Genomic DNA, 24,474 nt, shown 5'->3' with positions numbered 1-24,474 from the left:
AGCCATGGTGCCTGTCTGCAGACTGATGAAGCTCAGGTGGACGTATTTGTTTAGCTTCAGGACTTGGGGTCACATTTAAACAGAAATATAGACTCAAACTGTATCTTTATTCAAAGCGTGCTCCAGCTCTGCCTGCTGGCGCTCGCCCTGGCAGACGGGTCGTTGCAGTGCGGTCTGCATTCCTGTCGTGCTGTCACGGTGACTGGGAGGGCTTCGCCCGCCAGTGTCGCGTCGTCACACCCCTACATGCTATGCACCTTTCATGCCTGTGATCACCTTGAACGTGCCACTCCCAATAACACAACTCACACTCACAGCCTGACATTTAACCATCAGGTCTGGACTCCTGATGATTATCAGCTAACCTTCTGTCCTGTCTGCTCGCTGTGTGGCTCTATGAAAGATTATCTGACCTCTGGAAAGTGATGATTATACAAGCAAACATGCGCAGAGTGCAAAGGTCACTTACAGTTTTATTGGCTGATCTTTTAACGGGAAAGACTCGGTCACATATTGAACCCAAACTCAACAGTTCCCGACTGAATAACATGCTTTTTTTTTTTACAGGATTACTGCTTGAAGCCATGTTTAAAGTATCTCATTAAGTTGAAGGCCGTGTAGGTTACAGACAGACAACCTCACACACCCTGTGGGAGGTCTGCTTCCTCCATTCCTTTAGCACTCCACCCGTTTTTACTACAAGCAGAGCAATTATTTAAAAGTTTTGAGTGGTGATGACGGAGAAGCTGAGCCTCTGAGAAGCATTCTTGTTCTTTAAAGCCACACCCTCAGGTGCCCTTGGATCTCCTCCCATAAGGTTAAAAGCCGGAGGAATGACTGAGGTGTGACTGTGACTGTGCAGCGCGGCAGACAGGTGTTCAGGACAGGAGAGAGCTTCACAGCGGGACACACAGAGAAGCATCTGAGGAGGTACGTACTCAGGTTGGAATTCAAAATTAACTGTAAAAATGAAAAAGTCTTTTAAAGTTGTGACTTCTCTCTGAGTACGGCAGCGTTAGCGACTCTTACAGTCATCATATGAAGTTCTTCTCCAGGTTTAGAGGGCAGAGCAAACAGGAGAAGATTAACATAGTTTAAAATTAACATAAATAAACGTTTTCTGTCCAAGCTGTCAAACCACTGATCACACCACAGACCTGATCTGCTGCACAACATGACTCTAACAACCATCGTCTGTGGTCAGCTACAGACTGAGTGTTCTATTTAAACATGACATTGTACAGTTCGGATCTTTATTATAGGATCAGGAGGCACCAGGATGAGTAGTGAGTGCTAATAATTGACAGTTTGTCACAGCTGGAACGTGCACTAAGGTTTCTGGGAGTGTTTGGTGTGTAGTCGAAAGGGCATGATCTTTATCATCAATAGCTAATGGTATGTTCGTGGTACACCCCTCTGTTTTGCTGACAAAGGTGTGTTTAGAGAAGGTGTGTTATGGAGGGTGGGTGTGTCATCATGTGGGTACAGTTCAAGATAAACCAGTTCAGGGGCGTAATCAGTGCAGCGCTTCGAACAGAACCGTGTGTTCCTGCAGTGCTTAACGAAGAGCGGAGGGAAATTCTGACGTCTCCAGTGGAATTTTAAAGTGTGAAGATCTCAGGTTAAACATCCACTACAGACACCAGCGTGGACGCCTGGGCCTACAGCGCCACCTGCTGGATAATGAGACGTACTGTCTTTAATGTGATGCATTGACTTCTTGTTCTTTCTCATTTACAGGTTGCAAAATGAGCAGGTACTCAACACAAAGTAAGTACTGAGAAATATTATATATATAGTTTATTTATTAAGTAATAAATAATAATAATTATTATTTTTATTTTTTTATTATTATTATTTACTAAGTAATAAATAATAATTCATTTAGTAAGTACTGAGAAATATTATATATATAGTTTATTTATTAAGCAATAAATAATAATAATTATTATTTTTATTTTTATTATTATTATTATTATTTAATAAGTAATAAATAATAATTCATTTAGTAAGTACTGAGAAATATTATATATATAGTTTATTTTGTAAGTAATAAATAATAATAATTATTATTATTTTTATTATTATTATTTATTAAGTAATAAATAATAATTCATTTAGTAAGTACTGAGAAATATTATATATATAGTTTATTTATTGTCCTTTACAATGACACACTAGTCTTTGAGCTTTAAAGGTTATAACCCGATGTCCTTCACATTAGAACCTGTGACATTAAGAAACCTTTATTAGTCCCACAATGGGGAAATTGAGGTGATTAATGTTGTTTTTTTTCTCAGATCTGATTATGTTTCAGACATATTGGATCACATTTGACCTCTGAGAAGCTGTCAATTTGTCATAAATATTTCAAATATAACACTGAGCCACTGAGTATTTTTTATGATAATATTTTTTTAGAAGTAAAAATAAAATAATCCCAAGTTTGAGGCTCAAAATAAAGGCTTGGGGAAAATAAGCTGTGAAGGAGAAAGATTCAACAAAATGAAAACAAAGAATATTAGACCAGCATGTAAATAGGTTACAGACTTATGCTGCACATAAATACTTTAATGTTTACACAGTATTCATAATAATCAACAACAAGAAAAGAAGAAGAAAGAAATAAAAACATGTCTCATAAACTCACCTTGTGTTGGCAGCAAAGACCATCAGCCCCAGTGTGGCTATTGAAGAGAGCAAGAAGAAGACCTCTCTGCTGAAGGACAACAGCTGGATCAGAAGAGACGAAGAAGAGGACGAACCTGTCGAGTAAGAATTTATTTATCGGTGCACTAACACACAAACACGCACACAGTGACAATGGAGAAAGTGCAGGGTGTGACCCGTGGAACATGTCCCAGTCCTCCCTGTGCATTCCTTTCACGCGTCCCAGTGTTGAGTCACGTCTGCTGATAAACGAATAAACTTTTTCCTCCTGCAGCCGAGACCCAAATTTTGGCAAGTCTGTTCTGAGCCGGTACAGATCCAGTGAAACCCTCCTGAGGTAAAACACACTCCTGAACGTCTCCTTGTGTGAAGGACAAAGTAACGGGACGCTCACCTTTTTTTTCTTACAGTTCAGAGCCTGAAGAAGCAAAAAGCACCAAACCCAGCAGCACCTCAACATCTGTGCAGGCTCTCACCAAGAGGTAGAGTTTTAACCAAGGTCCAGGCGCCTTTTTGTTCTGGTTTCTGTTTAATATAAACCTTTGACTTGTGTCACTGCAGGTTCAGCACCAGTCAGGATGAGCTGAGGAGCAGGTTGGTTCACTTTTATAGAAGGTTTTTCCTTTTGTAGCAGTTTTACTGATTGGTTTTTGCTGATAAATAAAATCCTCCCCCTCAACCAGCAGCACGCTGCCCTCCACCAAAACCACCTCCTACACCAAAAGGTACAGAGTTAAAGCTGACCAGTGCTGATGCTTGCGGCCATAATAATCTAAATAATCCTCTTCTTTGTTGCAGCTCCTCCACTCTGAAGTCAGATTCTCCCTCCACGTACGTATCGCTCCGTTCCATCACATATGCTGCACGGAGACATAAACATGATGTGTCATCTTGATTATGTTTTCATGTCCCTGCAGCACCACCAGCACCACCACATATAAGACAACCATCACGGAGGAGCCGAAGACAAGGTAACACAACAAACTCTCACAACAAGGAGTAAACTGACCATGAAGCATTCAGCCAATAACAACAGCTTCTCTCCTGTTCCAGCACCAAAACAACCACAACCGTCTCCAAGGATGGCACGACCACAGAGACCACCATCACCACCACCAGCCAGAGTGTCAGGTACACAACGCTGCGACAGGATTATGGAACACAAACGCGGTCAGCTCAGTGACATCGTTCTCTTTTCTTTTATAGATCTCCCGTGGTCAAAAGTCCCACCAAGACCGAGACGTTCACGGAGCGCGTCAAGTCTTCCAGCAAAGAGTAAGAATCCTTCATTAATCAGTGTTTACAACAACAACACACACACCAGCTACATTCCCTCCTCAGAGAGACACAGTCAATACTGAAGTAAAATAAGTTTTCTCATGCTTCCACTCAGGCCAGTGTACTCTACATACACACCGACCAGAACCACCAAGGTGACGGAGAAAACTGTGGTCAGCACTACAGAGTAAGACGTGGTCAGAATCCTACAACAAAGCAGCATGTTTGAATCTAAATATGGCCGAAGCTAATGTGGTCTGATCCTGTGCAGGGCGGAGGACAAGCTCATCGACAAGCTCATCCCCTCCACCATCAAGTCTGAGTCCCCTCCCAAAGACAGGTGAGTCATCAGTTCAAAACATGAGCTACATGGATGCCAAGCAATTATATACTCAGTAATGAATATATATATATATTCTCAGCAAAACAACCATCTCCACCACTGAGACTGTGACCGTGAAGAGCAGCAATGACGCAAAGTGAGTTCCATCCAGGAGTGGGTATAATAACGGGCGCTGATGCAAGAAAGAAATGGTCTTAATTCAAATCATATAATAATTATAAACCAATAAACTTGTCTAACCCAGAAGTGGCATGTAGATAGTAAACAATAAGGGACCAAGGATAGAGCCCTGAGGAACACCGTATGAGTTACTACTGAGAAGGGCCTTTAAAACATGTAGGAGAGTGAAAGAGAGGTCATCTGGTCATCAAAGTAAACGTATGGTCCCTGTAAACACAGTGGGAGAAACCATTGAGTCCTCAGACACAGACTGCTTCTCATGGGATTTGCCGTCTTATTCTTAGAAATGATGACATCACCACTGACATCCTCCACACACTGTAGAGCAGTGATGGTACAGTCATCCCCTGACAAACATGTCGGCCAGTTTAAGGCCCAGATGGTCTGTAGGTGTGTGAGTGGTCTCACCATGCCTGGAGCCTGGAGCCTCCATCAGTGTGATTCCATCCTGAAATAATAATATTTCATCATCCTCATTTGGTTTATTTGGTTTTTCTGTGCAGTGCTGAGGACCAGCTCTATAACACTCTCATTCCCTGGACTGTCAAAGGTGACAGCACTGACAGGTAATGTTTAAATTAATAAGCACTTCTTCCTTAGAGTGCCTTCATTATGATAATGTCCGCGCTGTGGAGCTAATCAAATTCATTGTTATTCCAGCAAAACCACTGTGTCCAGCACTGAGACGGTGACGGTGAAGAGCAGCACCAACGGGTGAGTGGCGGCAGGACGTCACATTCACAGAGGCAGCGCCATGAATGTCTGTAATAACATGATTTTATTTTTTAAGGGATGTGAAAACCAGCACCACAACAAAGACTTCCTCCACGTAAGTGAACCTCCATCCGTCTGTTTCCGAGTAATTAGCCTCTGACGGTGCGGTCTGAGCATGAAGCTGTTGTTTTGACAGAGCGGAGGATGCGCTGTACGACACTCTGCTGCCTAAAGCCATCACATCTGACCTGTCTTCTTCTGTCAGGTAAACAGCACACCCTCTACACCACAGACATCACACGCTATATATTTACTCTGACAGCTTCTTTTGTTGTCTTTTAGAGGAGAAAGCCCAGCACTGACAACAACATCCTCCACCCGCACCATCACCAGGTAAACATGATGTGGAATATTGACAGTAATAACGTTGGATGAGAGCTGGGTGATGACATCTGACTCATTCATTTGCGTGTCTGATGCACAGCTACAGCTCATACTCTGAGGATACTCCTTCCACCCGCACCACCTCCCACACCATCAGCACCACACCCAGGTATTCACGTGCTCCTCTCAGAGGCCGTCTGTAACGACTCCTCTGTTGTCCTTCTGTTAACGTCAGTCTGTTCTGTGTTTGCTCGCCCAGCAGCGACTACAGCAGCGACCGTAGAAGTTACTCCTACTCCAGGCCAGATTCCAGGTAGGAGTCACAGCAAACCGTCACTTAGACTGAAGTGTTCTCAGCGTCACATGTGACGTGTTGTGTTTTGTTTTTAAGCTACGAGTACAGCAGCATCACCAGCCCCACTGTCTACACCACTAAATCTTACAAGAGCAGCAGGTATCAGAGGCTCCTCATCACAGTATCTTTGCTGTACTAACATCATTACATGAGAGTAACACCAGCCTCTCTGCCCTGACCTCTCACAGCAGGTCAGATGATATTCTGTCAGATCCGGTCTACTCCAAATCCTCCACAAAGAGCGTGTACACCTCTCCAGACAGGTGAGTTTGACACTTATCCCGCAGGAACACAAAGGCAGAGCGGGTCACATGTCAGTGATTCCACCAAACCAGGGCTGAGTTTAGTCAGTAAAGCTACTTGGTCCAGTTTAGAAAGCCAGACTTCTCACATCTGCATCAAGCTTCTATGGGCCTGTCCTCAAACCTGCACTGACCTCCTACAAGACCTCCTCAAAGCGCACACGCAGGGGCGTAAGTGCACCAGAGACTGTAGCACTTACAGGAGGAAAAGATCATAAAATCATAAGATCCCTCTGGAAGCTCGTCCTCATGTTATGGACGTGATCACTCACTCATATAGAGACCTGGGACACCCTAAAGTCTAGCACCCATTAGAGAGAGAGAGCACCTAGACACCCTCCAAACATAATGGCCTGTCATATTTTTAGATTTTTCAGGAAAGACAAAAAGTTGAACCAGATATTGAATATTTATCAATGATTTCAAAAAGGTTATGACATAGATAAGTATTGACATACTATTGTGCATCTCCTACCAATTTGTAGTCACAAATGTGTGATCCTTCTCAAAAACATTCATTGGCTTACGGTCATTTCTATTAAGCTACATCAGGATTCTCAATGCAGTGTGCACGTACCTCTGCACAACAAGGGAGACGATTAAGACTTAAAACCTTTTTTGTCAAATAATGCCACGGGCCATTGTTTTAGGAAGGTGACTAAATGTTGGTGCATGGAGACTTAGTCAGTGCTTCGGGTGCATCTTTTGAGGTCCATGATCTTAAATAGGATCATTAGCTGAGACAGATTCCAAGTGTCCTTTTAAAACTCTGTACTGTAAAACACTTTATTTTCCCACATAGGCCTGTGCTTGAGAAAGACCTGTGCACCATCTGCCGTAAACCCTTCATCGCTGATGCCAAGATGGTCCTGGACGACCTGAAGATCAACTGCCATGCTTCCTGCTTCAAAGTGAGCACGTTCATGTGTTACTTGCTGTGGTTCAAAACGTGCAAAGTGCAGCCAGATGTGTCTAAGTACTGCTCAGCATGTATGTGAGTGTTTGTTTGTGTTCCGGCAGTGTGGTGTGTGTAACAGCACTCTGGGTAATCTGAAGGCCGGGGACAGCATGTGGATCTACAAACGCATGGTGCACTGTGAGAACTGCTTTGAGGTCACCAGAGGTAAAACATAAATCCTCATTCTGAGACATTATCGATCATTTATTACTTCATTTTATGTGATTTGTTTTTTGGTTCTGTTCTTTTTCTTTGTGCAGAAAAATGGCGACGCTGAGCCTCCGTAAGGATGGAAGGATGGATTATTGTGTATCATCACAGTTTGGGTGGCATGGGTTACATTTTTTTGGATAACATACGCACCACGTGTAGTGCACATGACATATTTTACAATTATTGTAGCGTTGTTGTCGTGATATGCCGCGTATTCTCTTTAAGTGTGCAGCTTTTTGGGCAGAGCTTGTGTATAAGATGATAGATAGATAGTTGCAATATTGAGGGCCGGGGGCTTTTTCTTTGTGCAATAAAGACAATAAATGCACCTGCTGATGTCGTCTTAGAATGTATCCTCTTCTCTTCTTGAGCCTGCCTTCACAAACAGAGTCCTCTCCTCATCTGTCATTCCTTAATGACAATAATAATTAAATGACCAAACGCATGGACTCATCGGTCAGTGCTGCCTGTGAGCTGAGCATCTCTCATGTTTTACTTGTTAAGTAAGTGAAGTAAGTCAGTTTTTATTTATACAGCACTTTATTCTCTCTCTCTGCCTCCAGAGAGACCTGCAGAGAGAGAGAGAGAGGGAGAACTACAAGGAAGACAGGAAACAAAGTTAATGACGTGACTCACTAGTATGAGGGTCAGAGGGGTTGAAGGGGACAGTGGATCATGCTTGTGTCCCCTGACAGCGGAGGCCTATAGCAGCCCAGCTATATGCTGCAGGCTGAGGGTTTATTGGCTCTATTCCACCAGTGGCTGTATTAATATATAACAAGTGACTGTGTCTATGCCTGCCGGGCCTACACACTGCACTTTAGACCAGCTATACAGCTTGTTAAACAGAAAGGTTTAAAGTCTGGTCTTAAAGGTGGAGGCGGTGTCTGCCTACATTAACCTGACCTACAGCTCAGTGTTATTTAACTTTTTTTTTTTTTTACATCGGGCTTGGACTAAACAGCTTTTAATGCAGGAGGGAAGGATGAACACCAACATCACTAAAAAAAGCTGACCTGTCAATCATTTCAGCCACGCCCCCTTATTTTATTTTCAGATGGACCACCAGGACTATGGAGAACCAGGGGCGTCATCAATACAGTAATACAACATTTTGAAAATAACTATTTAAGTATTTAATGAAGAAGAAATTACAGTGGGAGCCAGCTGGAGGCTTTTTAGCGCCAGCCCCCAGCCGGCCAACGGCGGTATTGCAACTTTAACACCACTTCCGCATTGGCCTCCGTTTCCCAGTGACGTCATTGTCACTGTTATGACAGGTTGGCACTTTTCATGTTATAAAAGTGTAAATTAAATGATTTTAATGGTGTCTCATTGACAGTATTAAACCTGTTGTTATTTTTTAGGTGGATAATCCATCTTTTAGCTCAGCTAACTACAGTCCGTGTTTTATTTCAGACACGTAAAAACACAAAAAACGTCAGGAGGAGGGAACCGGAAGTGCTAAAATGCTAACGCTCTTTTTTATTCGTTAATTTGTTTAGTAATAATTAAAATATTAATTTATTTATTAGAAGTTAGAAAAACCTTCAATAAAATACATAATCACGTGACGAAAAAAAAATGTTTAATAAATCCTTCCTCAGCAGTGGTGTGATGGGAGTTAAACTCCAAGCTGCTGACCAATAGGAAGCGGTCTGTGCAGTCATCCCAGCAGCAGCAGCAGCATCACCGTGTGTGTCTGTGAGTGTGTGAGTGTGTGTGTGTGTGAGAGAGAGAGAGCTTTAAACGGGGGGATCTGGACTCCCTCTCTGATTTGAATAGGACCCTCTGCAGGCAGGCGGGCGGGCAGGCCGTGCTTTCTGCCCTACTCTCAATGTGCTTTTTACCAAATGGAAGCAGAGGTGTTGAACCCCCAGATGATGGCAGACGTCAATGGCAACAATAAAATCACCAACGCGGAGCTGGAGGTGTTGAAGCTGCAGGAATTGGTCCGAAAATTGGAGAAGCAAAACGAACAATTGCGGACTCGAGCGAACGCTGTAAACAACCGCTCCATCGGCCCTGCTCCTCTCCGGACCGCGCTGTCGTTGTCGTGCCTGCGCGGGGGTGCTGACAGTTTCTCCTGTAAATATGACATTTCTAGTCCGACACAGTCCCGTCCCTGTGTCCCGGCACCTCGAGGTCCGGCGGAGGAGCCGTTCGCCTATTTCCAGGCGAGCTCGGTGTCTCCTGGTGATGATGCCGCCGTGGAGGAGGAGGAGGAGGAGGAGGAGGAGGAGGACAGCAGCGCCGCTGGAGACGCAACTGTTCTGGATGAGGTGGATGTTTTGGACCTGAACGTCGTGCTCCCCGTCGGGACGCCTGAAAGCTGGTAACTACTCAGTCAAAACACCTTAATGCTGATGGATCTGTTCAGGGTACCATCCTCCCTGTCACTGAAACATCAGATGGAGGCACTGTGTGAACATGATCCTCAGCCATTGATTGTGTTAGTGACTCCTCCTGCACACAGAGGCGTTTATACTGAAGAACAAAAACCAGATTTGACACAAGCTGGGAGCATCCCAGAATGCACCGAGCGTGCAGCATAGGTATGTGTTCAGAGTCAGGCCGCTGCTGGGATGAATTTAGAAACAATGACCCCCTTCAGCCTGCGATCCGGCAGCTCGGCTCTGCTGCTCGACCTCAGGCTGAACCACCCTGCTGCTGCTGCTGCTGCTGACCGAGGTAGCGACACACACTGAACCGCTTCCAGCTTCATGTTATCTGGAGTGATGATGTGGAAAATGTAGCACGCAGCTTGAACGCAGCACTGATGTGTCCTTACTCCATTTAACACAACTAACTGACCCACAAGTCGGAGCAAAGCTGTGGCCTAGTTGGCGAATTAAAGATCAGTCAAGTCTGGTTTGTAATCTTTTACATGGAAGAGACACATCGTCATCACCTCCTCATCCATCTAAACACACTGCATGCTCACACAGATCTCCCTTTATTGTATATTTAAGAAACGTTTACAGACACTTCCTCCAGCTGCACTCACAGCCGACAAACAGGCCGGAATTGGATAAGTTAGTGCATTAAAGTGTGTGTTCTTATACACACATACACACATTTTCTACCTGAGGCAGCACAAAATATGCTGGCAGCACAACACTACACATCACAAACTTTCCAATTATTGTTAAATATCACAAGTTATAGGAGCAGATTGTTGCATTTCAGAAGCTGATGTCAGAGATCTTCGTCGTCTCTGTGTCGCCTGTATCTGTGCTGTAAAGGTCCTGACTCTGTGTTTGTGTGTTCCAGGCTGTACGTGAGTCCCAGAGCTAAGCTGCAAGCTGAAAGCATCCTCAGCCCTCTGCAGTGGTGCAGGCAGGTACTGGACCACCCGGGGCCAGAGGTGGCGCTGGCCAGGATGACGTTCCGCCACAGAATAGACCAAGGTACCGTGATGTAGCATATTACAGATTAACAGCATTCATCTGTCTCTCTCTCTTTCCCACTCTCTGGTATGTTGACATGTGATCGTAAGCTGTGACACAGAATGTCTCCACGCGCGGCCGGATTTCGAAGTGTCTCGCCCAACTTTGCCACTCATTGGAATCGGAGGCCTGAATGTCAGTTTCTCCAGAGATCAGTTTAAAGGATTTGCTGCAGAAATCCATTCGGAGTGCAGCTGAATGTACAAAAAACTGTGGAGAGGATTAGAAAGCTCGAGTCAAATTATGATCACCTACAAGTGGCTCTTTAAAAGGGATATTCACTGCATAATAATCTTTAATTTTTAATTTGTGGAGGTGTTAGTGTGAGCCAGATTTTAGTCCATTGCATTCTGCCTCAGCTCCGGTCGTTTATCATCCTGCTTTCAGACCCAGAAACACGGGTTAGTGTGCGCACGCCGCAGCTTCCAGCTCATCAACAGGGGGCGGGGTTTATTAAGGCTTCAGAAAACATGGTGCGACACACATAAAGACGCTCGTGTTGTTTGCTGGTTATTTGCTGGTGGACCCAGTTTTCAATCTGCTGCTTTACAGTTTCAGCTCCCATGCATGCAAAAAAAAAAAGGGATATGGTTGCCGTGGCAACCGCGCTTACATTAACTGGGTTTTTGAGGCCGATTTGCACGAGAGACTTTTGTACTGTGAAACCACATAAAGCTGTGATTTCTGTTTTTCTCTGTGATCAAACGCCCTCAGATTGAGGACGTGTGGCGTCCGCACTGAGACTCACTAACACACATTAGTTGGTGCGTTGGTGTGTTTGTGGTTCAAGGTTCTGGTCTCTCTTTCTAAAGCCGTATTCAGTGCAGGCTGGCTCTGCTCCTCGGGGTCATGAATACATCCTTCTGTCTGAGATCCGGCCATCGTTTGTTTGTGTAACTTGCCGTGAATCAGGAGTGTTTGAGCCTAATTGTGTTAAGAATGCCAAACGCTGCACTTTTGTCAGGTGTGCGCCTCTCTGACTACCAATCAGAGGGGTGTTTACACATGATCCAGTCCACATAGTCTCTACTAGTCAGCGCTAAGCAGTAGTGCCACCTTCTAATGAGGCATCAGTGTTAATGCGTTGTAAATAATTGTCATTATTAGAGCTTTATAGGTGTAAATGAATGTTAATAAGCAATATTAATGAGATAATAGACTCTGTGTTATGACAGTGGCTGGAAATTCAAATGTAACCTCCACACCCTAAAGTAGATCTAATTCCCATTTTGGGAATGGGATGTAGCCGACATGCTCAATCCCGGCTTATCCTTCCCAAAAAAATCTGTGGTTTAGCTGAATAAGCCGCCGCGGTAAGCTAAACCTCGTCTTACCGCCAATCATTTACAACATCAATACTGATCTGTAAGAGCAGATTAACGTTTGGCCACAAATATGTCAGTCAGTGTACTGTATGTATGTACATGTGTGTTGTACAAAGCGGTCAGACTAACATGTGCGCTTGTCTCTAGCCAAGCGTTGGCGAGGAGTCTCTCCTGTCCGTCCGTACAGCTGCGTAGAAGGCCTGTCCACCCTCAGCTGCCCCGTCCTGCCTTACTCTAAATCTGCTGCACTAACAGAGCCCCCAGGTAACACAAATGCACGCATGTACTTCCTGATAACCATAAACAGGTCACTGTGTTTTGTAAAGTTGTGTATCGCACGTCATCTGTGCACCTTCTTAATGGTATATGCATAAAATTGTTGATCTATACCAGAAACAAGTCACTCTGATAGCCGTTAGCTTTAGCCAAACACCCAAAAACTGTACTTGTGCTTGTGCTAATTAGCCTCGGCATGCTAACCAAAAGCACTGTTCACCTGAACAGAGCTGCTCTGCATCAACATGGACGCCATAACTGCGCTTCAAACGTGAGGCCAAAACATCTGGATCACCCCCTAGTGGCTGGCTGCAGTATAGGTCATAAACCTCACCTCCTCCATGTTAGTGGATGGGGGACAGACCCAGATATTTTCCCATACATTTGTATTTAATAATCCCATAAGTGAACTATTTTGGCCTCACTTTTGCAGGCAGAGGTGGAACTACGCCAACGTCTGAAGCCTGCTTTCAACTAACAACCAATAAACTTACAAAACAATGTAGCCAGATTGTGCAAATGAAAGGTAATTAGCTGATATCTTTCACATTAACGCCCTTAAAGTATGCCTAATAATTTGAATTTTTCACTCCTTCCTTTAACATCCTGTTTATTATAGAGTATATAGAATAAAAAAAACTGAGCCACAAACATTTGTTGCTTCCAAAACACTTTGTATATACATAACCCAGATTCTTAAACAACCTGTTTCTTGCAGTTTACAGTCAGATTACAGAAAATTGCAGGGAGGAGATTATAAGGTCATACCCTCAGACAGATGGAGACAGGCCACCTCCACCAGAGAAAAGCTCCTTCTGCCTGTTCGGCCATCTTTTATTGGTGAGAGCAGGGTGGATCTGCATGTCAGGCTGCTGGTTGAGTCTTTTCTCTCTTTTGTTTTGTGTGTTTTTCATCTCTGAAGCCTCGTTACCGTCCTCCGGCCAGTCTCCCCCTCTCAGGGCCAGCTGCAGCCTCAGTGACCGAGCGCCCACCTTCCTGTCAAACTCCACTCTCCACAGTAAGGCCTCACTGACAACATGTCCACCCTGCTGTCCTTGTCGTTCCGTAGGCTCCTCAGTAACGACTGTTTACACATAAGCATCACGTGTCACATTTGTGGCCTCTGAGTGTGTGTGTTCACAGATTTGTGTGTGTGTGTGTGTTTAGATGTGGGTCGCCAACATGCAGCAATCACTCCTCAGTCTTCCGTGGACAGTGACGTGGGTGTGTCAGAGCTGGAGGAAGACTCCATCTCTATGAGCTACAAACTGCAGGACATGACAGACGTGGAGGTCATGGCACGACTTCAGGAGGAGAGTGAGTCAAGTGAAAACAGATTTTTTTATGTAAACAAATATTTGACCTTTGAACAGTTGAACTTGAACAGACAGTGATATCTTGTTGGACACTCTCTTGATAAATTATGCAGGACATTTTGCAAAAAGCTTCGCTGTATCAGTCTGGTTTACTGATTCCGGACCTGAATAATGGATGAGTGGCGCCGCTAGTAGGAAATGTATCATATGGTCCATGTTTTTCCACTGATGAAAGCATCGATGTGTCTGCAGGTCTCCGACAGGACTACGCCTCTACCTCAGCCACAGCCGCAGCCAGCCGTCGCAACTCCATCTTCTCCCTGCACTCCCTCAGGCGCAGTGAGATGGACCTGGAGGAGGAGGACGAGGAGGAGGAAGAGGGCTACGACCAGCTCCCTCCTCCGCAGCCTCCGCTCTTCCGCACAGGGTCTATGCAGCGGGGCAGCCTGCCCCACTCTCACACCTTCTCCAGTATCAGAGACTGCAGACGCAGCACAGCCACCCCTCAGTTTTCACTCAGCGGACTCTCACAGTACTCTGGACCCTCCAGCCTGATCACAGAAACACAGTCAGCATACAGGAATAGCACAGGTGAGTGCAGAAATGGAACTGCGGCTCTTAAAGGAACAATGCAACATTTTAGGAACAAAGAGATCCAATCCAGCCTTATATAACTTCACAATAATACACCTGTAGTGGCCAAGTTAGCTTAGCCTAGCATCAAGGCCAGACCGCCCTTATACTGGCTGGAGGTAAACACTGCTGTATCTCCACACTGTAAATCAGTAATAACCTGCTGGTTATAGAAGGATTATGTTCTTGCAGCAGCTTCTAACTTCCCCAAAATGTCAAACTATTCCTTTAACCCTGGAGCTCCAGAACTCCAGCTGCAAGCTCTGACCCAGTTTTGTTGACACTGTCACACAGACAAGCTCCGGAGAAGCATGCCAAACCTGATCCGAGCTCCCAGCATGCCTAGTGTTCCCAGTGTTCCATGCCTGGCCTCCCCTGTCAACCCACCCTCCCATGGCCCCTCCTCCCTGCCAGCGATGTCCTCCCTCCGGACCAGCCAGAGCTTTGACTCATCCAATGGGCTTGCTCGACTCCAGTCCTCCAGTAAGACGCCTGAATGCATAAATCAGCTGTGTGAAGCTCATTGTTTAAGTGCAAGATAGTGACTGATGTTATTCTCAGTTCCTTCTCCAGGCCAGCTCAGTCAGCGGGTCCAGAGTGTCGGGAACTTCCCCACCACTCCACGACACCCGCTGAAAGCCACAGCCTACGTAAGCCCCACAGTGCAACAGGGTCCCACCGCCACCTCTCTGTCCACCTCCACCAGTTTGCACTCCATCTCCAGCAGCACCGCACTGCCTCAGCCCCTCAAACCCAGCAGCAGCAGCAGCAGTTTGCTGCCACAGGTCCTGAAAACCAACACCAACCAGTCGGGTGTCCCCCGCAGCTCCCTCCCTCGGCCGGCTTCCTTCGTAGGAACGAGTGGGCTTCCACGAGCGAGCAAAATCACACAACCCACACGCAGGTAAGGAAGCCTGTTAGCGCTGATCTACTGTGCATGTGTGGAACACAGAGTGTTAAACACAGCTACAGCTGTGATGCCTGCAGCTGCCTGTGTGCACAGCAACAAAAGGTGGCTTTCTGTTAAACTGAGCCCTGAAAGGTTGATGATGTCCTCCCTGATATGAAGCCAGTCAGGCTGTCGTCCACAAACTTCATGATCGACAGCCGTTCTCTGTTGCCTAGGAAGCGCTCAGGGCTGTACAGCGTGAGGTTGAGGTGTCACCAGCAGTGCGAACACTCTGGGTTCTGTGAAGAAATCCAGAATGTAGAATTCAGGCTGAGAGGGCTCAAGCTGGTAAAATGCTAAAGAGCTGAAATAAACACAGACAACTTCAATATGAGATGACAGTTTTTCATTGTTGTATGATGTTTTAAGTATGGTGGCCAAGAAAGAAACACAATGCAAAGCCCGACAACAGAAGTACAGAGAAGTATGTTTCACAACAGTTCTCCTTTTCATTTACTTTGTAGGTGGTCCAGCAGTTTTGCTGACATCCATTGTGGGGCTAACTTCTGTTTGTGTCTGTCTGTGTGGCCTTTCTCAGCCACCGTATCAAAGGATCAATCAAAATCAAAATATTTATTGCTCTTCCTGCCACAATTTATCATAAAGTATTGATGAGTTGATGAGTTTAATAGACTTCTCTTTTCTTTGCAGCTTGCTGACTCCTCCAAAGAGCCTGGCTGCTCTGAGCGCTCTGAGGGACGCCAGCTGGAAAGATGGCTGCTACTGAACCCAAATAAGGTGGAGTTAGGGCGGTGCACAGGGTAACGCTGATCTTTGGACTGAGAGTGACTGTTAACACGAGTAAAAAGAAGCACTACTGAAGGTACAGACTGAGAACTGTCTGGGTCCAGCCGGCTGGATCTTTACTTTACTACCTGCTGAAACTGACACACTACCAGGCAATACTCTGATAATCAGCTGTTAAATGTGAAAAGGATCCTCTTTGATCTGTGTTTTTTTTTCGTGGATAGTTTCTGCTTTCATTTAATAGAATTTCTCTCCATCTGAAAGCTTAGAAAAAAACAGCCCATGCTTTTGTACACATGTTTAATGATTTCATATGACTAATTTTTTTGCTAGTATTATTTTTTGTGGTGTCAGATATGAAGTTGAACCTGAAAGTTTCGTTACTTCCTGTGCCTGTTTGTGTGATTCTTGTTGGTTCTATTTATTGGCTGGACCTCGCAGCACTTTGGATCAAATTAACACATCAAAAAAAATGATCTGCTTTGTAACTTAAAGGTCGGGTAGGAGATTTCATTCTGATGCACTTCTTGTTAAATTAGTGTAACTTCTCTTTACAATCCGATAGCAACCAATTAGTTTGGCAGTTTGGCATTAAAACGAAGAATATGAATCATCTGTGGAAGCTATAAAACACTAAAAACATCAGCCAATCCTCCGGGTGGACCCTGCGCGGAGTATTGGCTGGTTGTCACTCTCTTCCTGCTCTGCGCGCACCAGAGAGGTACGTGCATGATGGCCGAAGTCACAGACCGCAGCTCGTCTTCAGGTAATGCGCATCCATGTGATTGGGAGGCGTGGCTTCGGGGTGAGCTCCAAGAGAAAGGGGCGTGTGTTTACTTTGGAAATCTGGCTGACTCTCACTGAGTTTTCAAAATCTCCTACCCTACCTTTAAGTAAAATATGACATGAAGTAATGTCAGTGTAAACACTTTATCTTTTGGCTAGTTTCTTCTCCTTTATCTTTTACATTAAGTTTTTAATGTTCTTTGATAAATGCTGCAGTGATATTGCACATGGAGCCCTGAAGCTTTTTATGGATGATAAGAACTTAAAGAGCAAGTGGATTTTTAAAGTGAATAAAGGGATTTCAAAACATTTCTTGATCATGCTTGGTCTTATGTGGTGTGAAGCTGAGAGAAACGTGTTCTTTACTTTAGAAAACACATGTCAGCATGTCTCTCTCTTATGTTCAGGCTGACAGGCTGAGTTCCATTGTTCATACTTCTATACCATTTTGTATTTTTTGTTGCATTTCTAAGCATGCGGGTCAACACACTTCTCTGGCTCAGCTTACCCACAAATCCTCTGCACAGAGAAAGACATGCCACATGTCTGAGCTGCCAACAGAACACTCAGGTAAAGGTGTGTACTTCTGAGGACAGCTGTAACTGTAGCATGCACTAAAAGTAAAAACTCTTGGAAATCAGAGCTGTTAAAAGTAAAATACAGACTTTTCTCCACTGTGTTTTCATGATGTGAAGACGCCGTGCTTCCCTGAGAGAAGTGACTAATGTTTAACGAGACAGTATGTTGATGTTCGGTCTCCCCAGTAACCCCTCAAACCAAGCTCATATTTGACATACTGTACCTGAAGGTAAGCGACAATAATCTGCACCTTACTGTTTGGATCATAAATGTATGTTTTTTTTTCTCAACGTCATCAAACCAGACTTAGATCTGCACCGCTGAGCTTCTGTAAATCCTGATAATGGCCAACAAAGCCCAGGAGGTATGTAGGGTCTGTTTTTATTTTCATCTTCATGTCACTAAGACATTTTAATTTTTTTAAATCCTTCTGTTTTTTTTTTAGGATGCTGTAATCAACCTGAAGACGCTGCAGGAGATTTCAGAGCAGCTTGGTTTTAAATGGACCATTCTGGCATACGAGCTCGGCTTCAACAGAGGGGAGATCGGTCGGTTCCACAACAAATCTACAGAGAGGAGCGCCCAGGCCAGAGCCATGTTGGAAGGCTGGTATGTTCAGTGTGCTGATACTCTGCATTCAAATATGTGCTCAGAACCTCTTCACGTCAGTTATTTGTGTTGTCTGTTGGGATTTGACATTGCACTACAATATTTTGCTGTCAAACACAGTTCAGATGTCCCTCTTTACTCTCAGGTATGAGAAGTCCTGGGACAAGCCCAATAAGACCAAAGTGCTGCAGGATGCACTGGAGCGAGCAGGCAGACGCGACCTGGCTGAGAGACTGCACTGCCTGCACTGGGGTCACCAGAAGCTGAGCCAAAGGGTGGAGCTTCCCTCAGCCTTCCCCTTCCTCATCACAGTCCACAAGACCATCCACAACCAAGACGCTCTGCGCAGGATCAATGACCTCAACCGCAGGTTCACTTAAATCTGAATAACATCGTTCTTACATTATAAAAACATAAAAATACAGTGAACTGAAGGCGATAGACTGAACAAGCATTGTGCTGTGAGAATTAAAGATATGACAAGCTACATTTTATATTTGGTGTTCCCTTTATTTTGAAATTTGCAATTTCTTACATCAGATTTGCAAATTATTTGCACCTGTTTAACAGTATAAATCTGAATTAATCTTATTTCTAATTGTTTATTAAAACATTAACAACAAAGTTATAATATATATAATAATAATAATAATAATAATAATAATAATAATAATAATAATAATAATAATAATTATTATTATTATTATTATTATTATTATTGTTATTATGTTGTATTCATGCAATTATTAATATATCTATTATATATATGTATGATATAAATATTATACATATATTATATTTATTATTATATTTTAATAGAGTAGTATTGAAGCAACCACACATGAGCCGACCCAGTTTTATAAACCAATCAGAGGCGAGCATTTTCTTAGCAAGGTTGTGTGAGTGCGCATAGAGGAAATAAGGCGAGCGTGCCTTCAAAATAAGATACTACATTTATATTTTTGGGGGGTTTATTAAGTTATTCAGGTAATGAAGACTTTAAATCGTAAATAATCTGTATTACAATCGTTTAAGGAGCTACCGTGCCTGATTTTAAGTTAATTTGAAGAGATTTGTTTGTATCGATTTGTGTTTTATTTTGAAAATATCGCCCGGAAAGTGTCGCCTGGTAAAACTGACACTTGTGTTTTCTCAGCGCTGTGACTGTGTTGTCGCTTCACTCAAAACAGACACCGACAATGACGAGAAAATCCATGAAGTGAAGCCTGTGGGTGAAGCCACTCTTTGGGCTCGATGTGCGGGTTATCTGGGCTCACAGCGCAGCACTATGGTCGTTCGGAGACTAAAAACTGTCGGTTTACAGACACTCGCGGGTCCGTTCAGCTGTTAAGTCGCTGGTGATGTATTTACTCCGACATATGTTTGATTTACGGCTCTGAACGGATGTGTCAGTGCGGGCGCGCAGGCCCTGTCGTGTTACCGTGTGTGTTCACCGCATGACGGCGAGTTTCTGGACGTAAAAATTACAAATCGGCTCGCTGAAGTTGCAGCAATGGCTTCTGCGCTGAGCTGCTTCAGTGGTCCGGAGGTGCTGGAGGACGTGAATCACGCTCGAGGTTTGATGGATGAGCTGAAGTTACTGTACGACTGCCGGCTGCTCGGGGACGTCACCATCGGAGTGGAGTGCGAGGAAGAGGAGACCCCGGAGGCCAGAGGCGACATCGACCAACTTTTCCTGTGCAGCCGGAACGTCCTGGCAGCTGCCAGCCCCTACTTCAAAAGCATGTTCACCGGGGGGCTGACCGAGAGCATGCAGGAGAGAGTGGTCATCCGCGGGGTGGACTCTGAATCCATGTCTGTCATCATTGACTACTGTTACACCGGCAGGGTGACCATCACGGAGGGCAACGTGCAGAGGCTGTACGCAGCTGCCAACATGCTGCAGCTGGAGTACATCAGGAAGGCCTGCTCCAGCTTCATGACCAGGAGGCTGGACCTCTCCAACTGTGTGGGCATCCTGAAGTTTGCAGACACCTATGACAACCCCGAACTGAAGGAGAACGCACAGGCCTTCATAGCCAGGAACTTCAGCCAGCTGTGCAGCTCCGGGGAGCTCTGCGAGCTGGACCTGGGGCAGATGAAGGACCTGCTGTCTCTGGATACTCTGGACGTGGACTGTGAGAAGAAGGTGTGCTCGGCGGCTCTGCAGTGGATCGAGGTGAACACGCCTGAGAAGAAGGAGGATGTGTCCCAGGTGCTGAAGTGTGTGCGCTGGAACCTGTTTACTGAGAAGGACAAGTGTTATCTGGAGAGCCTGATGTCCAGGCCTTTCGTTGAGAAATACCTGGCTCTGTTTTTTAACAAGTCTGCAGAGGACAGCTGTGGAATGTCGGCGCCTGTGGACGTACCTAAACACAGGATAGGTGTGAGCGCAAAAGAAATGATTCTCTTCTTTGGCCTACCCAACGACAACATAATGTGCTGTGACCCGTACTCTGAGGACTTGTACTTCATGGCTCCTCCTTTAGAAGACCTCAGCAGTCAGGATTACAAACGCTCCACCATGGAGTCCTTAATCGCCTGTGCCACGCCTGAAAACAATTTGTACCTCGCCTCTCACCTCTCCAAACACTTCTGGCTGTACAACCCCGTTCTCAACAGCTGGCAGGAGCTGGCAGAGCGGCCGCTGGAGAGGATCCACTCTGGGATGGGCTACCTCAACGGCCACGTGTACCTGCTCGGAGGAAGAAACCCGGTGAGCGACGCCAGGCTAAAGGAGGTTGAGTGTTACAGTGTCCAGAGGAACCAGTGGACGTTTGTGGCCCCTCTGCCTCACTCTCTGGGTAAAATGCAGGTGGTGGCGCTGAACGATCATCTGTATGTGGTGAACAAAAGGAGAATGCTCTGCTACGATCCTAAGAGGAACCGCTGGCGGCACTGTGGGTCGCTCAGAAGAGACAAGCTTCACAAAGCGTGTGTGTTTCAGGACCAGATCGTCTGCGTGTGCGACATCCCCGTGGTGAAGGCCTACAGCCCCACCAGGGGCGAGTGGAAGAGGCTGGGCGACATTCCCATTGACAGCCGGGCTCTAAACTACCAGGTGATCCAGCACAACAACAAGCTGCTGCTGCTCACTCAGACTCTACTGCAGCACAACAAGAACAGAGTCCTCATCCACGAGTACGACCCCGCCAGGGACACGTGGAAGAACGTCATGGCGGTGTACGTGTCCACGCTGGGACCCGTGTGCGTTTCAACACGCGTGTACCCAGCATGCCTGGGCTCTGCGCACAGCTTCTCCACAGAGGAGGACGACGACAGCGGCTCCAGCGCCGACTGGGACTTTGACGGGTTGACGGATCCAGACTCGGACTCTGGCAGCTCCAGCTCGTTCTCAGATGAGAACTGGTAGCGAAATGTGTTTCTGTGTCAAAGAATATTTAACTTATTCTAATTTAATGTATTTTTACAGGGTGCTTTTGTCAGCCAGGGGAGGCCACAGTGTTAATTCAGTATCAAAGCACAAACTGGACAGAAATGGAAAAACCTGTTTGAAAATGTTTCTATTTTTTATCCCTCTCATAAACCTGGTCAATGTAGAGACTGGGTTTTGTGATTCATGCCAAGAGACAAGGACTTGTGTAGCCATCAAGACCTGATGGGTGAGTGGACGATCTGTCTGCATAGCTTAGCTCAATGATGAGGCAGCTGAATGAAGTATCACACTGGCACCGTTAGTTTTTTTCCATCAACAAGAATCCAGTGCTTGGAGCTGGTTTGAGCCTTTTTAAATGGGCTACAGATGGCGCTGTTTTTACATCACAGCTTCCCCAGTGCTACAACAGAGACAGCATGACAGGTCTCTCTCTCTCTCTCTCTAATGGCTTCTTATTTGCAGGAAGGTGCACCCAGTAATCAGCAGCAGACTGAAAACTGTCTGATCCTCATTGCCTTCACTAACTTCAGTAACAGGTAGACATCAGCTGCTCTCGTTCTTCTCAGTAGCATCAGGCATGGACATCACTTCCCCACACCCCACTGTAACCCCATGCTGCTTTAGCTTAGCACACAGAGACTCTCGAGTAAGATGAGGAGGAACCTTCATGCAACACAAAGTCAGTGGGGGGCAGGATATCTGAGACACAATAAGCAGCTAGATTTGTACTGACTTGCTCTCTTACACCAAAATCAAATCCTACACTTCCCACAATGCACTGCTTCCCCAACAGATGTTAAGATTAACTTTATTAATCCCCGTGGGGAAATCAAGTAAGATGTCAAACAGGTGTCCATGATGAGACAGTTAACCGCTGTACTGCCTAATATCTGCTACAGCTGAGCCAGCTTCAGTCTTCTTACCTCCACCTGTGATGTTCCCGTTACAGAATCCAGCTTGTGTGTGTCTGAAGGGACGTTTGCAGGAAGCTACCACTGCATTGCTTTCAGACGCTTCCTGCTTCTCTGCATTTCTTAGATAGAAATTTGTTCACTTCAGTCTTTCCAGAGCCACAAAGGCACTGTACAAGTGAGTGTGTGTGCACATGCTGAGCGGGAAAGTGACATGTTAAATTAGTGAAAGGCCCCTTTAATGCTTTAACGGCTGCTTGTTTGTGTTTGTATTGAGCGCACACCTGCTTTAAATGTATGAAGGTGTGAAAATCGTGGGCCGACCGGCAGCTCAAGTGCCTCATGTTTATGACTTTAAACACTCCTGGTCGTGAACAGGGCTTTAACATTCATTTTTTATGTTGTTAATGTACAACGAGACAACTCACACGCACACACACACACACACACACTCAGTTTGTGTGGTTACTACCATATGAAACCGAGAAGCCAATGTACTGTACACCTGCTCAGGTCAGAGCCTGTTTGCCATGATTCTTTATAGATGTAGTAAAATTCAGTTGTTTTGAATTATGTGTGTTTTATTATATTTGATTTTTAACAAAAAAACTAAATCCACAGTGTTGTGACTCGTGTGTGTGTGTGTGTGTTTTGTCCTGATGGATCGTTTTTACTTCAGTTTCTGTGCATGTTAAGAAGCCATTGTCCCAACCAAGGATGCCCCCCCCCCCCCCCACACACACACACACACACACTCACACACTCGGTGTGTTAGCTGTGTGTAAATGAACATGTCAGCTCTCTCCGACAGTTGAAGCGCTGTGTGTGTGTGTGTGAGAGAGAATGGGGAAACAGGAAGAGCTGCAGGTTGTGGATTATTCGTTTTGGTGTATGTGTCAAAATAAACATCTGATGCAGGACTGCAGCTGTGTTTGTATTTATGAACCATACAAATCATAATTTTAGGCCAACATACTGAATTTTTGAATACTGTATTCTTTTAATTTTAGTATTTTTTTATGTCCATGAGGTTAATACAGATACAGTAATTTGTGCTGTATAGAGTGTGTATATAAATTATATATTTTTATATATATATATATATATATATATATATATATATATATATATATATATATATATATATTTATATATATATATTTATATATATATATATAAATATATAATATATATATATTTATATATATATATAATATATATATATACATTATATATATATATAAACTTATATATAATTTATAACAAAATATATTTTTATAAATTATATTATATTATATTTTCTATATATATATATATATAATATATATTATAATATATGATTTATTTGCACATTTATATATAGATTTACGAATATGATTATATACACTCAACAAAAATATAAACGCAACACTTTTGTTTTTGCTCCCATGTTTCATGAGATGGACTTGAAGATCTAAACTTCATTCCAGATACACAATATTACCATTCCTCTCAAACATTGTTCACAAATCTGTCTAAATGTGTGATAGTGAGCACTTCTGCTTTGCTGAGATAATCCATCCCACCTCACAGGTGTGCCACATCAAGATGCTGATCTGACATCATGATTAGTGCACAGGTGTACCTTAAACTGCCCACAATAAAAGGCCACCCTGAAATGTGCATTTTGTTTCTGCTTTATTGGCGGTCTGGGGACTCAGAACCAGTCAGTATCTGGTGTGACCACCATTTGCCTCATGCAGTGCAACACATCTTCTTCGCATAGAGTTTATCAGATTGTCTATTGTGGCCTGTGGAATGTTGGTCCACTCCTCTTCAATGGCTGTGCGAAGTTGCTGGATATTAGTGGGAACTGGTGCACGCTGTCGTATACGCCGGTCAAGCACATCCCAAACATGTTCAATGGGTGACATGTCCGGTGAGTATGCTGGCCATGCAAGAACTGGGACATTTTCAGCTTCCAAGAATTGTGTACAGATCCTTGCAACATGGGGCCGTGCATTATCTTGCTGAAACATGAGGTGATGTTCATGGATGTATGGCACAACAATGGGCCTCAGGATCTCATCACGGTATCTCTGTGCATTCAAAATGCCATCA

General features: G+C 44.5%; 3 protein-coding genes across 6 annotated transcripts; all 3 read left to right on the top strand.

Annotated features, from left to right (window-relative positions):
- The first annotated feature begins 785 nt into the window (after positions 1–785).
- On the top strand, positions 786–7,725 carry scel (sciellin). 4 transcript variants are annotated; one of them, XM_028394336.1, is made up of 26 exons: positions 786–930; positions 1,741–1,770; positions 2,664–2,772; positions 2,945–3,007; positions 3,081–3,152; positions 3,232–3,264; positions 3,357–3,395; positions 3,469–3,501; positions 3,588–3,641; positions 3,724–3,801; positions 3,877–3,945; positions 4,064–4,135; positions 4,220–4,288; positions 4,371–4,427; positions 4,975–5,037; positions 5,132–5,185; positions 5,262–5,300; positions 5,382–5,450; positions 5,528–5,578; positions 5,670–5,738; positions 5,829–5,882; positions 5,961–6,023; positions 6,113–6,187; positions 7,029–7,137; positions 7,247–7,349; positions 7,445–7,725. In XM_028394336.1, exons 2-26 carry the CDS (start codon positions 1,749–1,751, stop codon positions 7,459–7,461), a joined length of 1,536 nt encoding a protein of 511 aa, XP_028250137.1. In that variant the 5' UTR covers positions 786–930; positions 1,741–1,748; the 3' UTR covers positions 7,462–7,725. The 4 variants fall into 4 exon arrangements, with proteins under 4 accessions (XP_028250137.1, XP_028250136.1, XP_028250134.1 ...); XM_028394335.1 differs by having other exon boundaries at positions 3,354–3,395; positions 5,832–5,882; XM_028394333.1 differs by having other exon boundaries at positions 3,354–3,395.
- A 1,394-nt stretch (positions 7,726–9,119) lies between these two features.
- Positions 9,120–16,236, top strand: slain1a (SLAIN motif family, member 1a). Its single transcript, XM_028394332.1, has 9 exons — positions 9,120–9,732; positions 10,671–10,807; positions 12,319–12,435; positions 13,370–13,465; positions 13,615–13,764; positions 14,016–14,354; positions 14,691–14,879; positions 14,958–15,300; positions 15,997–16,236. Exons 1-9 carry the CDS (start codon positions 9,251–9,253, stop codon positions 16,070–16,072), a joined length of 1,929 nt encoding a protein of 642 aa, XP_028250133.1. The 5' UTR covers positions 9,120–9,250; the 3' UTR covers positions 16,073–16,236.
- A 3,000-nt stretch (positions 16,237–19,236) lies between these two features.
- Positions 19,237–23,299, top strand: kbtbd7 (kelch repeat and BTB (POZ) domain containing 7). The gene has a single exon (XM_028393679.1). The coding sequence runs from the start codon at positions 19,580–19,582 to the stop codon at positions 21,437–21,439; it is 1,860 nt and encodes a 619-aa protein (XP_028249480.1). The 5' UTR covers positions 19,237–19,579; the 3' UTR covers positions 21,440–23,299.
- The last annotated feature ends 1,175 nt before the right edge of the window (positions 23,300–24,474 follow it).

Source organism: Parambassis ranga, chromosome 21, assembly GCF_900634625.1.
Source record: "Parambassis ranga chromosome 21, fParRan2.1, whole genome shotgun sequence".
NCBI lineage: Eukaryota > Metazoa > Chordata > Actinopteri > Ambassidae > Parambassis > Parambassis ranga.
The sequence above is the reverse complement of the archived record's forward strand: the minus strand, read 5'-3'. Positions and strand labels throughout refer to the sequence as shown.